Source organism: Schistocerca gregaria, chromosome 2, assembly GCF_023897955.1.
Source record: "Schistocerca gregaria isolate iqSchGreg1 chromosome 2, iqSchGreg1.2, whole genome shotgun sequence".
Lineage (NCBI taxonomy): Eukaryota > Metazoa > Arthropoda > Insecta > Orthoptera > Acrididae > Schistocerca > Schistocerca gregaria.
Window position 1 is genome coordinate 1,038,695,316 of NC_064921.1, and position 14,432 is coordinate 1,038,709,747.

A 14,432-nucleotide genomic window follows, 5' to 3' on the forward strand; every position below is an offset into this window, starting at 1 on the left:
ATAATATCAGAGTATTAAAACAAGGATGTTAAAATGACGAAATCCTTGAAAACAAGCGAGGTATAAAAAGAATAGCAGGTTGCAAATTTTTGAGAATAATGTATATGAACACAGGCAACAACAAAAGAAGCGAGCGTTAGAAGAAAATGTTCTAGATTACTTAAACAAGTACCGGAACTACGTGCAGAGAATGCACAACGAAATATCGCCACCAAGAGGGAAGGAAAATGTTGGCATATCAAAGGGAAGTATGTTTCAGCAGGTTAGATAGCAGAATCGTAACTGCAATGAATCATATTCTCATAGAGTGCATGGAGAAAAAAGTAAAAGAATAAGAATGTAAGACATGAGACCGTTCGGCACTTTCTGTCTACGAAAGTGTGAAAAAAATTTTCCTGAATTTTCGTGTATGTAGTATTACTGGAATGTAACCAAAAAGTCATTCTTTGTAGTGAAACGTTTGACTGTTGAACCAGGTTTACAGAATGTGTTATTACAGGTAAGAATCTTTGAGAAACAAGTTAGTCACTAGAAAATTACAAACTAAAATACGTAGAAATATCGTTATATCGTGTACCGAAGCATTTGCTGACTATAGACGGCTTGGAACGCAACGTGGACGCTTGAGGGAGACGTATCGAAGAAGAATATGCACTCTTCTACAGTCTAACAGAATCTAGACATAAACGGATTAATGAAGAATCTGTCTTTACGCGAGTCGATTAAATTAACCTTCTTTGTTAGCGTCAACGAGTATTCGTGCTTACTTTCCTAGAAAATACTGAGTAGTTTCTAAATCACCTTCTGGTATTTAATAAATCATAACTATAACTGAAACTAGTATGCTTTAGATATATTTGGAAACTTTTATGCAAAGCATAGATCTATTTAGTTGTGTAACATTGATTCATGCCAAGGTCCAACGAAATTAGGATCTATGCGAATAACGGACATTTGTGGTATGCGCTGGGGACACAGCTGCTCTGAAAAGGTCTGGAATACATTACGATTGTTTTCCATTTTGTCCCGGAGAAATTGCCCTTTTCCTCCGCACCAGCGCTTTTCATTAAAATTGAATTAATGAGGTCCGTCGGAGTACTTCCCCCGTCGCCGCAGTTGAAGGAGAAATCCCGCAGAGGCTTCCGAAGCGAGTAACCAGCGCAGCGAATCAGTTTCTGGCTCTGATTTCAAGAGAATTTCGTTCACAGACTCTCTTCACATCAGAATGATTTATTGCAATTAAGATTCGTTTTGTCTGCAGTCTTTTTTTCGGAGTGGCAAATGTAATAAATTGTTAAGAGTGTTCAACATTTTCCCTGTCACTTTATTACTACTTGGAATAAAACTTCAGAAATGTTACTGATATTGTCAGGTTCGAAAAGCGTCAAGTAGACCGACAGTCTGTTTGTTCACAATCCAAGCTTGTACAGTCGTGGACAAAACGAGAGAGACCCTTCGCCTTTTCGTTATGCTGATCCACACAGCTTTAAAGTCTGCTACACAGCATACAAGGCAAGGAGACGAAGTGCTACCAACATACTATGTACAGGAGTGAAATTGAAAAACCATCCGAACTTTGTCAGACAGTTTTCAGTCACGTGTAAGACTATATTAATGCTGGTTAGTGTGTTAAACAACACGTAAATATAAGATATAAATGACAGAAGAAACGCTACTTAGTATAAACTGTACTAATAAAAATGAATTTCTTACACCACCAAGGGACCGGAAGTGCGATTAATTTCCGCTTATTAGGTCTACCTGTACACTAGGTAAACGAATTTTAAGGGTAGACAGACAGACGGTCAAGATAGTGAGACTAGTAGGGTTCCATTTTTACCGATTTAGGTGACGAAATCCTAACAACGAAAATAGCTACAGCAGTTAATGAAGGTGAGAGCCGCATAAACAATTCCCCCTACTCTTTATTCGAAATGTTCTAGTTGCAGTCGATACATCAGCATATTAACTGCAGCTACGCTTTCGATCGAAATCACATTTACAGAAAAGCAAATAAAATTCATTTGCTTATACATGTGGTAATTCAGATCCCAGTATTAATGCCACTGCATTTCGGAAGTGCCAGCATTCCCACTGCTAGCTAGCTTAAGAAACACTTCGGCTAATGAACGTTTTCTGCCTGTGGCGAGTCTAACGGAGAATTCGAAACATTGTAGAATACGTTTGGCAGCTACGTAGCCGTTTATTTCCTGGGGTGGTGCAGAATTATCCTACTGAAATTACTCGCTAATAACAGTATTTTGTTATTTCGACAAACATCCCGAATGATTGTCACATAAACGGTGACATAAAGGTAGAAAATTCACGTTTTTGAGTACAGAAAGCTCTATGCAAGAGAAACTGCGGATCATTTTGCCATTTTCAGTGCGAAATTGCTTGCATATTCATGTGTGGGGTAATAATAGAGGGCTTTTTTCCTGGTTTGTCTGCTAGTGTTGTGAAAGGTGTTTGCTACTGCAAGGGAGGTCTGGTTTGTTTCCGGTTCTAATCTCGATGGAGGCAGAGAGACTATCAGTAAAGCAATTGTGAGAAATTCTCGTGCCCACAATATGTTTTATTGTTACCTTTATCATGTACCGGCGGCCTGTGGATGTAAATATGAAAATCTTGTAGAATTTCAGACTTGTTACTGCCTACTTTTTCCGCTTCTGTCAATAAATGACTTGACTTAGCTGTGGCACTGAATGATTTTTAACTGAATTTTTTACTAAATCTGCGCACTTTCATGGTAGGTCAGCGACGGTAATCCAGTATGATTGGTCTGGATTTTGACACAGACCGTTTTGCGGCCAAATGCGCATAACATTTTGCTAATTCTTAACCATCTGGGGTACTTTGTTTTACTAAAACAGTTGTGTTATCTCGATAAGCAGAAATTCGCTTTTATTAGTACAGTTCATACTAATTAGCGTTTCTTCTTTCGTTTATATCTTATAATTACGTGTTGTTTAACACACTAACCAGCATTAATATAGTCTTACACGTGACTGAAAACTGTCTGACAAAGTTCGGATAGCTTTTGAATTTCGCTCCTGTGCATAGTATGTTGGTAGCACTTCGTCTCCTTGCCTGTTTTGCTGTGTAGCAGACTTCAAAGCTGTGCAGATCAGCATAACGAAAAGGCGAGGGGTCTCGTTCGTTTTGTCCACGATTGTACATTTCTAACCTCCTTGAACAGGCAGCACCAGGTTTCCCACGCAGTGCACGTTCAGATTCAGTACATACGTATTACGACGCCATTACTACTCAGCTGATAATGTGTTTGTCAGAAACGGGAATATGGTTATTGACATTCGCAACTCAATATTTCTGTTTTTAACGGTCGACAGGGAGCACAAAAAGATCATAATTGAATACAGAATTCAAGGAAACAACATCTCTCCAGATTCTAAGGTTGATTACTCAAAATCGGTATCAGAGGCGTGGAGGTGAACGATAGATGTTAATTTCAATTTTTTTTTCCTTTCCCTATTCATGCGATATCAGTAGGATAATGTAGAACTTTGTACTATTTTCCATCCAAGCATTCCAGTAGGCTGCTAGTGACATTTTCAAGTGGAAATTTTTGGGTGTAGATTCCCAGTTCCGGCAGTCCTCTGAGAATCGAGAGGAACCTCATAAAAACCTTCGTTGGAATCGAGAGGCTGGAACCATTCTAATCTATTTCTGGAAGCATTTTAACAATACTCCCACTCAAAACTTTAAATTAGTTTTGAATGTGTGTGTGTGTGTGTGTGTGTGTGTGTGTGTGTGTGTGTGTGTGTGCGTGCGTGCGTGCACACACTGCTGTTAAATTTCATTGGCTCGCTAGTGATTTTAGGCTTTATACTCGTATTCTTTCAAACGTGAATGAGCATTTGCACCGTCCAGTCTTACTGACCTCTTCAGTTACTGCTAGCCCGAAGGTGAACACAACTCAACTTCTAACAAAAACGTAAAATATCTTTCTCATGTGGGATACTCATTTTTTCTAAGGAAATAATCATATACTCAGCGTACCTGAACAGACTGTGTTGCTCTCGGTCAAAAGCTAAAGTCAAACGAATTTTCCACAGCCCTAATTATGTTGTCAGACAATCGAATAAACACAAGAAAATTTTATGCCGTGTCCAAAATATTTCTTTCTATATAATTATGATACACGGAGCAGTCACACGACGTTATGATCTAAAATTTCTGTTGTGGTAACGCACCTTAAGTCCAATTATCTATGTCAATTAATCTACAATGTACAAACTGTTCCGAGCCACCGAATACAGGGTACTTCGTAAAGTAATTGAAGGAAACATATTAGGCATTGAGAGTTACCTCGTAAGACCATTCCCGTATGTGACAGTTCAAGTCTGTACCTTGTCTTTTGAGTCAACATCAAATTTACGAGATTAAGTTAAAAGTCGAAGCAACTAAAGTAGCTTCAACACCCTCCATTGAAATTTATAGGGGTATAAAAATTCTATAAAACAAAAGTTCATTCGGTATTGATGGAATTTAAAAGCTGTTCTAACTTATTAATTTGGCGAAGTTTTTGTTTATAGTGATGTGTGTAATGCATCACTGGCACGGTGAATTATTGGTGATAGATTGAAATATGCTTTTATTGAATCTCTTCAAAACAAAGGTATCAAGAAAGACGTAAATAATTATGTCCCAGTTTCCTTACGAACATCTTTTTTCTAAGATATTCAAAAAAGAAGTGTACTCAAGAGCAGTCTCACATTTAAGTAGGAACCATTTACTCAGCACATCACAGTTTCGATTCTACAAAGATTGCCGAACTCAGAATGCTATTTACACACCCACTTATAAAATATTACAAATCTTCAGTAACAAAATATCACCAGCTGGCAGTTTTTTAGATTTTCCCAAGGTGATGATTATGTAGATCATTCTAATTTCTTAGAATCGATGGCTTTACACAAAATGTGTTTGAATCTTAATTAACAAACAGAATGTAAAACGTTGTGCTGCACAACTCGAACAGTGTTGGATGGGCTGGAGAGAAATCACAAAGGGAGTACCAAAGGCTTCAATTTTAATTCCTCTTCTATCCCTTACATATATAAATGACCTTTCACGTACACCAACAAGAAAAATTAGAACTTTTAGGCAAATGTTACTGGTATTATAATAAATCCCATTAGAGAGAAAGCGAAAACGTGATATTTGATTGTGTGTTTCAAAGAATTACTAAGCAATTCTCTGAAAGTGCAATCTCGAGAAAAGATGAGAAAACACACTACATTCAGTACCTCCCAAAAATAGTCATACCATGATCGTTGATGTAGCACATGAACAGGAGTCAGGAAACTGTGAATGTTGATGGAAACGTGAATTTGAAGAAGCTTGTTACTGAGCTTTTCAAACAATTAAGTTCAGCTAATTTCGTTTCTTATCATAATTGCTAATCTTGGAAACAAACAAATTGACCTCCTGATATGTTTTGCATATTTTCATTCAATAATGTTTAATGGAACAATTTTCTGAGGTGACTCACTACTTATAAAGAAAGTATTGATTTCACAAAGGGGACCAGTAAAGATGATGTGGTGTTTGCTGGCAGTTGTCATGTAAGTACCTCTTCAAAGACTTTAGGATTTTAACTGCACCGTCACAATACATATATTAGCTAACGACATTCGTCATAAATAACCAATCATAATTTGAGAAGAACAATGATGTCCACATCTACAAAGATGTATTACCAATAATTAAACGTTTCATAGGCTCAAAAGTACTTCAGTAAACAGCAACAAAACTTCATCATCATCTGAAAAAAATAGAAATGCCTGACAGGTAGCAAAGTAAGTTTCAAATCCAGCCCACAATAATTTCTGTAAACCGACTCGTTGCATATCATTTCGATAGAAGAGTTGTCTAGACGACCGATGGAACATGAAACTAACTGTAAATGTCAGAGTAGACACTGAAGTATTTCTGTGTGCTGTTCTTTAAACTAAAGTAATATTCAGTTTGTCACCTGAACCAGATCTTCTCTTCAGTGACATGTGGCTCTTAACGTGTCAGACTGCGGGACTTACCTGACAAAAATCATCATTAACTCATCACTGTTAACAAAAAAACAGATCTGTTATGTGCTCGTACATGCTGTTTTCGCAAGTAACTGAATACTTCAAGCATCTATGCATAACGCCCAAACGGATAGAGTCCATCCTGGGTAATCCATTGTTTTACCTTGAAAGTGTTAGCTAATATTGTATACTACAGAAAAAAAGGTCGTCATTAAAAGTATGTTATACTTGTGATACGGCATGTACGATCATTATTCATTGACGTAGAAACCTTTCAATTTTGGTGTCGTTATAATGCTCCGAGAGGCTACTCGGAACCAGAATATCGAAACGCTCCATGACCTCTCAAATATGCATACAGTGGTCCCACCGAAATGTTAATTTAAACTCAAACGACGAACCGTCTTGTGATCTCGACGGTTGAAATAAACACTCATAAAATGTTGATTAAGCGTAACATCTGCTAATTACAACGCCACTCGCACAGAGCACAGCTGCCTCATTGCGAATTCTCTTTGCTCACTCAAACTTCGCTGCTCCCCTTTGGCCTGTAAACGCAGTTTGTGAGGGGTTAACGAACGGATTCAGTTCATAAAATTATGTGGCTGACCTTTATACTAGTGGACACGTTTCCAAACGCCAGAAACATGTGCATGCAGATATCTGATCCTCGTGACAGGTCCCGTTTTTCACGTTTTCACTTTCTGTTCTTCTCCTAATGTTTCAGGTATTGCGTATAGCGTAAAGACTTATTTTATTTGCTCCACACCAATTCAAGGGAATGTTTCCATAAATTGTGCACAATATTTTCGTCCCACAAAGTCATACTTTATTAGAATAGATTACTGTTGTGGAAGGTCCTTAAGTTTTTACGAATTTGTACATATTCACGTTGCCAAAGCTTTACTTACAAATCAGCCAACAGATGCATGCTGCGATTCAAAGAATAAACACAAATTTTTGCAATGAGAGTTTATCTCTTGTATGTTTCCTCTATCTTCATATATACCTCGTCATTCACGTATAAACATTTTACGTCACTCAGTTCAATGAAGAAGGTACACAAATTCCTGTTTACCTTCTCTTAAAGACGTATCACGTACAGAAAATTTATTTCAGTTCCTTATAACTTTCGCGTGAGGACTGTGAAGAAAATTAACACAATGAGAAGCAAACATCTGTCGAATTTTGATGGTCTGAAAGCAGCTGTGTTTGGGGAACAAATTACAGTATTCGGCTCACTTGCTGTTGCAACACACAAATTCTTGTTACGGAGGCGTGCTGAAAAGTATTGCCTCCGAATTTTTCATTCCGTTCACTATATCGGCTGAAGTATTACATGTCAGGCATATTACTCGGTCGAATTAGAGGGCTCTGAACGGCAGCATGCAACATATCATCGATTCTGCGTAGTTTCACTGCTCTTCTACCCCACATTACGTAGATGCTCATAAGAGTAGCACATGAACATTCCACTAGTTTCGCCGTTTCCGAGGTATACGTTCGTAAGCTGTGTGTAATAACGATCTGGCTTTGGGGAAATCCCTTATCTCAGTGGATTTCTCCATATGCAGTGCATATCTTCGCTAGGGTATTCCCCTATCCGTCTCTGTTCAGCTAAATTTTTAGGAACTCGTTTTTTCCGCGTGCCGTTCGAGAGTGGAACGGTAGAGAGACAGCTTGAAGGTGGTTCAAAAAATTGTTCAAACGGCTCTGAGCACTATGGGACTTAACATCTGAGGTCATAATTCCCCTAGAACTTAGAACTACTTAAACCTAACTTACCTAAGGACATCACACACATCCATGCCCGAGGCAGGATTGGAACCTGCGACCGCAGCAGTCGCGTCGTTCCGGACTGAAGCGCCTAGAACCGCTTGGCCACCGCAGCCGCCGAAGGTGGTTCATTGAACGCTCTGCTAGGCGCTTTATTGTGAATAGCAGTGTAATGACGTAGACTTACATGCTCTTCTTACTGCGTCACGTGCCCGCAACGCCAATTGGAGACATTCAAGCTTGCAGCGAGCAAGGCTCATAATGTTTTGGCTGATAAGTGTATATTTAGTGGTACATCACCCATCTTTTACGCTGAAGAGCCAAAGGCACTCTTACACCTGCTTAATATCGTGTAGGGCCCCACGAGCACCCAGACGTGCCGCAACGCGACGTGTCATGGACTCGATTAATGTCTGAAGTAGTGCTGGACGGAACTGACACTATGAGTCCTGCAGGACTGTCCATAAATCAGTAAGAGTACGACTGGGTTGAGATCTCTTCTGAACAGCACTTTGCAAGGCATCCCACATACGCTAAATAATGGTCATGTCTGGCGAGTTACGTAGCCAGCGGAATTGTTTAAAATCGGAAGAGTGTTCCTGGTGCCACTCTGTAGCAATTGTGGAAAGGTGGCGAGTCACATTGTCCTGCTGGAATTGCCCAAGTCTGTCCGAAAGCACAATGGACATGCATCGTATGTAGACGTACCAGGGGTCCCATATCACTCCAACTGCACACGCCTCACACCATTATAGTGCCTCCACCAACTTCAGCCGTCCCCTACTGACATGCAGGGTCCGTGGACTCATGAGGTTGTCTCCATACCCATTCATGCCCATCCACTCCATACAATTTGAAACGGGATTCGTCCGACAAGGCAACATTTTCCAGTCAACAATAGTCTAATGTTGGTATTGACTGGCCCAGGTGACGCGTAAAGCTTCGTATCGTGAAGTCGTCAAGGGTACCGAGTAGGCTTTCGCCTCCGAAAGCCCATATCGGTGATGTTTCGTTGAATAGTTCGCCCGCTGACACTTGTTGATCGCCCAGCATTGAAATCTGCGGCAATCTGCGGAAGGGTTGCACTTATGTCACGTTGAACGATCCACTTCAATCGTCGTTTTGTGCCCGTTATTGCAGGATCCGGCAGCAGCTATGTCGGAGATTTGATGTTTTTCCGAATTCCTGATATTCACGGTACACTACTGAAATGGTCGTACGGAAAAATCCCCACTTCATCGCTACCTCGGAGACGCTGTGTTCCATCGCTCGCACGCCAACTTCAACACCAAGTTCGAACTCACTGAAATCTTGATAACCTGGCCCTGAGCAGCAGGAACCGATCTAACAATAGCGCCAGACACTTGTTTTCTTATACAGGGTGTTACAAAAAGGTACGTCCAAACTTTCAGGAAACATTCCTCACACACAAAGAAAGAACATTTGTTATATGGCCATGTGTCCGGAAACGCTTACTTTCCGTGTTACAGCACATTTTATTACTTCTTTTCAAATCACATTACTCATGGAATGGAAACACACAGCAACATAGCCTAGCAGTGTGACTTCAAACACTTTGTTACAGGAAATGATTGACACATTGTTGGATGAACCATTCGCAGAACTGTACCCGTGGAGGCCAATCAGCTGCTGATAGTGGCTGCACACGCTCTACATCGTACGGAAACAACTCGCTCGTCCGTAGCACTCTCCATACAGTGACGTCGTCAACGTTACCTTGTACAGCAGCAACTTCTCTGACGCTGACATTAGGGTTATCTTCAACAGCACGAAGAATTGCCTCGTCCATTCCAGGTGTCCTCGTCGTTCTAGGTCTTCCCCAGTCGCGAGTCATAGGCTGGAATGTTCCGTGCTCCCTAAGACGCCGATCAATTGTTTCGAACGTCTTCCTGTCTGGACACCTTCGTTCTGGAAATCTGTCTCGATACAAACGTATCGCGCCACGGCTGTTGCCCCATGCTAATCCATATATCAAATGGGCACCTGCCAACTCCGCATTTGTAAACATTGCAATGACTGCAAAACCAAGTTCGTGATGAACACTAACCTGTTGATGCTACGTATTGATGTGCTTGATGCTTGTACTGTAGAGCAATGAGTCGCATGTCAACACAAGCACCGAAGTCAACATTACCTTCCTTGAATTGGGCCAACTGGCGGTGAATCGAGGACGAAACTAAACTGCGCTAAAATGCGAAACTAAAATGCGCTCTAACATGGAAATTAAGCGTTTCCGGACACATGTCCACATAACATCTTTTCTTTATTTGTGTGTGAGGAAAGTTTGCTGAAAGTTTGGCCGTACGTTTTTGTAACACCCTGTATAGGCACCGCCGTGTTCCGCCTGTTTACATACCTCTGTATTTGGATGCGGATGCCTACGCTAGTTTCTTTGGCGCTTCAGTTTAGAATGGACCATTATGGATATCAGTTAGATGATGATAACCAAAGTAAACACTCAGAGTCTCGTCAGACAACCCACCATCGCTCTGTTGCAGCACCGACGACAGCGGCGGCGCCGCCTCCGGAGGCTGAGGAGGCGGTCGTGGCGGCCGTGTCGCTGGACGCCGAGGCGCCGGCGGCGGCCAACCGCAGCCAGTCCGCCGTCTGCACCGTGGCCGGCGTCGAGTACGAGCACGGACAGCAGGTAGGCCTCCGCCGGCTGGCTCTCTACACGGCGACAGTCTGGTGCAGGCGCCTCCAAACTTTTTAGTCCGCGGGCCACATTGACCCCTCCACGAAGTCATAAGGGCCAAGATCTACCTAGTGGGATTAAAGCACCCTAGCTCTCCACGGTCACCCTAATGTAAGGCTAAAGGAAACATGAAATCGCAAAAATCTAAGGTTGTGGGAATAGCTATCACTGAAACGAACTACGATTTTTATTTAACTGAGAAAATGGTCAATAGATTGCAGTGCAATGAAGCAGCTGGGGTGGATGAAATTAAGTCGGAACTCATCAAATACAGTGTATTGTCAGGTCTTAAATGGCTACACAGGATAATTGAAATGGCCTGGGGGTCGGAACAGATTCCATCAGAATGGACAAAAGCAGTAATCACACCAATCTTTAAACATGGAAACAGAAAAGATTGTAACAACTACAGAGACATCTCTTTAATCAGCGTTGTGGGTAAAATCTTCTCAGGTAATGTTGAAAGGAAAGTGCGAGTATTAGTTGAGGACCAATTGGAAGAAAGTCAGTGTGGGTTTAGGCCTCTTAGAGGTTGTCAGGACCAGATCTTTAGCTTACGGCAAATAATGCAGAAGTGTTATGAGTGGAACACGGAATTGTATCTATGCTTTATAGATCTAGAAAAGGCATATGACCGGGTTCCTAGGAGGAAGTTATTGTCTATTCTACGAGATTATGGAATAGGAGGCAAACTTTTGCAAGCAATTATAGATCTTTACATGGATAGTCAGGCAGCAGTTAGAGTTGACGGTAAATTGAGTTCATGGTTCAGAGTAGTTTCAGGGGTAAGACAAGGCTGCAGCCTGTCTCCACTGTTGTTCATATTATTTATGGATCATATGTTGAAAACAATAGACTGGCTGGGTGAGATTAAGATATGTGAACACAAAATAAGCAGTCTTGCATATGCGGAAGTTTGCAAAGTAATATTTTGGAGCTAGATCAGAAATGTAAAGACTATGATATGAAGATTAGCATCTCCAAAACGAAAGTAATGACAGTGGGAAAGAAATATAAACGAATTGAGTGCCAAATAGGAGGAACAAAGTTAGAACAGGTGGACGGTTTTAAGTACTTAGGATGCATATTCTCACAGTACGGCAACATAGTGAAAGAACGGGAAGCGAGGTGTAGCAAAGATAATGCAGTGAGCACTCAGCTACGAATTACGCTCTTCTGCAAGAAGGAAGTCAGTACCAAGACTAAGTTATCTGTGCTCCGTTCAATCTTTCGACCAACTTTGTTGTATGGGAGCGAAAGCTGGGTGTATTCCGTTTACCTTATCAACAAGGTTGAGGTTACGGATATGAAATTAGCTAGGATGATTGCAGGTACTAGTAGATGGGAACAATGGCAGGAGGATGTCCACAATGAGGAAATCAAAGAAAAACTGGGAATGAACTCCATAGATGTAGCAGTCACGGCGAACAGGCCTAGATGGTGGGGTCATGTTACACGCATGGGAGAGGCAAGGTGACCCAAGAGACTTATGGGTTCAGCAGTAGAGAGTAGGAGGAGTCAGGGCAGACCAAGGAGAAGGTACATGGATTCGGTTAAGAATGATTTTGGAGTCATAGGTTTAACATCAGAAGATGCACCAATGTTAGCACTGAATAGGGGATCATGAAGGAATTTTATAAGGGGGGCTATGCTTCAGACTGAACGCTGAAAGGCATAATCAGTCTTAAATGATGATGTTGGCACGTAATTTTGGTTGGTGGACGTACCTGACCGAAATTATGGTGTATTTTGTTCTGGCGAATTTCACCGACAAAAAAGTATATCACTGCACATTATTCACGAAAGCGTCCTGCAAAGTTAACGAAGTCCCAAAATCATTGCTAGCAACACTATTACTGCAAGACGTTACAGTGGTAGAGTACGTCAACGCATTGTTATTTCAAGCGGCGCAACAATAACTTTAGATATGCAGTCTACTTGTAGCGAGTTCTGTTGCGTGACTGTGTCTGTGGTGCAAGTGTCTCACGAATTTTTTTTAGTGTTTTATGCGCTGTACTAGTAGGTGAGACGACGAAGTGTGGGACAATTCAAAGTCTGAATTCGAAGACACAAGGAAAATCTGAAAATCTAAATACATATAGCACGACTTGAGTATTTTTTCAATGTATTTTACGGAACTACAGTGTAATTGTGAGTATTGAATTTAGTAATTAAAGTATCTTAAAAATAAATTCATTGCATTTTGTTTAGGCAGACTACTCCCTAGTTTTATTAGTATTAAATAGCATAATTTTATTTTCACGTTACAATCTTTTGTGAAGTTCTGTACAAATATGGAAAAGAAACGAAAGGCTGACAGCGAATGTAGAATTTTTAAAGAGCAATGGGGATGTCAATATTTCGTGGTGGAGTCAAGCAACAAACAAATGTGTATTATTTGCAACGAAGCAATATCAGTCTTCAAAGAGTACAATATAAAGCGTCATTATGAGACTAAGCATTCTCAGAATTACACCAAGTTTACAGGATGGGAACGATTAGAAATGTATGAGTCTCAGAAACGCCATCTATCGTATTGGTCGCGATAGGCCTCAAAACTCAATTGTTGGCAGTATGGGCACCACCTCAAATATTTGGCGGGCCGGATACCGGGGATGTCCGGCCAGCTAACGCGGACCGGTTTGTCGGCCTTCGTGGGTCGGTTTTGGCCCGCGGGCCGTAGTTTGGATACACCTGGTCTAGTGCATTGCGCTACAACACTTGACAACGAACTCTCTTTTATTTACTATTATTAACTGTATTATTCCAACAACTTTGCCGCAGTGGAAACACCAATTCCCGTCAGATCACCGAATTTAAGCGCAGTCGGGCTAGGCTAGTACTTGGATGGGTGACCATCCGGTGTGCCGAGCGCTGTTGGCAAACGGGGTGCACTCATCTCTTGTGCGGCAAAACTGAGGAGCTTCACTACTGGCCATTAAAATTGCTACACCAAGAAGAAATGCAGGTGATAAGCGGGTATTCATTGGACAAATATGTTATACTTGAACTGACATTTGGTTACATTTTCACGCAATTTGCGTGCACTGATCCTGAGAAATCAGTGCCCAGAACAACCACCTCTGGCCGTAATAACGGCCTTGATACGCTTGGGCATTGAGTCACACGGAGCGTGGATGGCGTGTATAGCTACAGCTGACCATGAAGCTTCAACACGATACCACTGCTCATCAAGAGTAGTGACTGGAGTATTATGACAAGCCAGTTGCTCGGCCACAATTCACCAATTCAATTGATGAGATATCTGGAGAATGTTCTGGCCAGGGCAGCAGTAGATCATTTTCTGTATCCAGAAAAGCCCGTAAAGACCCGTACAGGACCTGCAACATGCGGTGATGCATTATCCTGCTGAATTGTAGGGTTTCGCTGGGATCGAATGAAGGGTAGAGCCACGGGTCGTAACACATCTGAAATGTAACGTCCACTGTTCAAAGTGCCGTCAACGCGAACAAGAGATGACCGGGACGTGTAACCGATGGCACCCCATACCATCACGCCAGGTGATACGCCAGTATGGCGATGACGAATACACGCTTCCATCGCGCGTTCACCGCGATGACGCCAAACACGGATGCGACCATCGTGATCCTGTAAATAGAACCTGGATTCATCCGAAAAAATGACGTTTTGCCATTCGTGCCTCCAGTTTCGTCGTTGAGTACACCTTGGCAGGCGCTCCTGTCTGTGATGCAGCGCCAACGGTAACCGCAGCCACGGTCTCCGGGCTGATAGTCCATGCTGCTGTAAACGTCGTCGAACTGTTCGTGCAGGTGGTTGTTGTCCTGCAAACGTCCCCATCTGTTGACTCAGGGATCGAGACGTGGCTGCATGATCCGTTGCAGCCATGCGGATGAGATGCCTGTCATCTC

The 14,432-nt window shown here is 41.8% G+C and overlaps 1 protein-coding gene across 1 annotated transcript in view; it reads left to right on the forward strand.

Moving 5' to 3' along the window:
- Positions 1–14,432, forward strand: part of LOC126336093 (mucin-19-like) — a 749,219-nt gene that overhangs the window by 326,874 nt on the left and 407,913 nt on the right. The window contains exon 2 of the mRNA XM_049999574.1: positions 10,346–10,494. Coding sequence (XP_049855531.1) covers positions 10,346–10,494 — 149 coding nt within the window. The remainder of the gene's footprint in view (positions 1–10,345; positions 10,495–14,432) is intronic.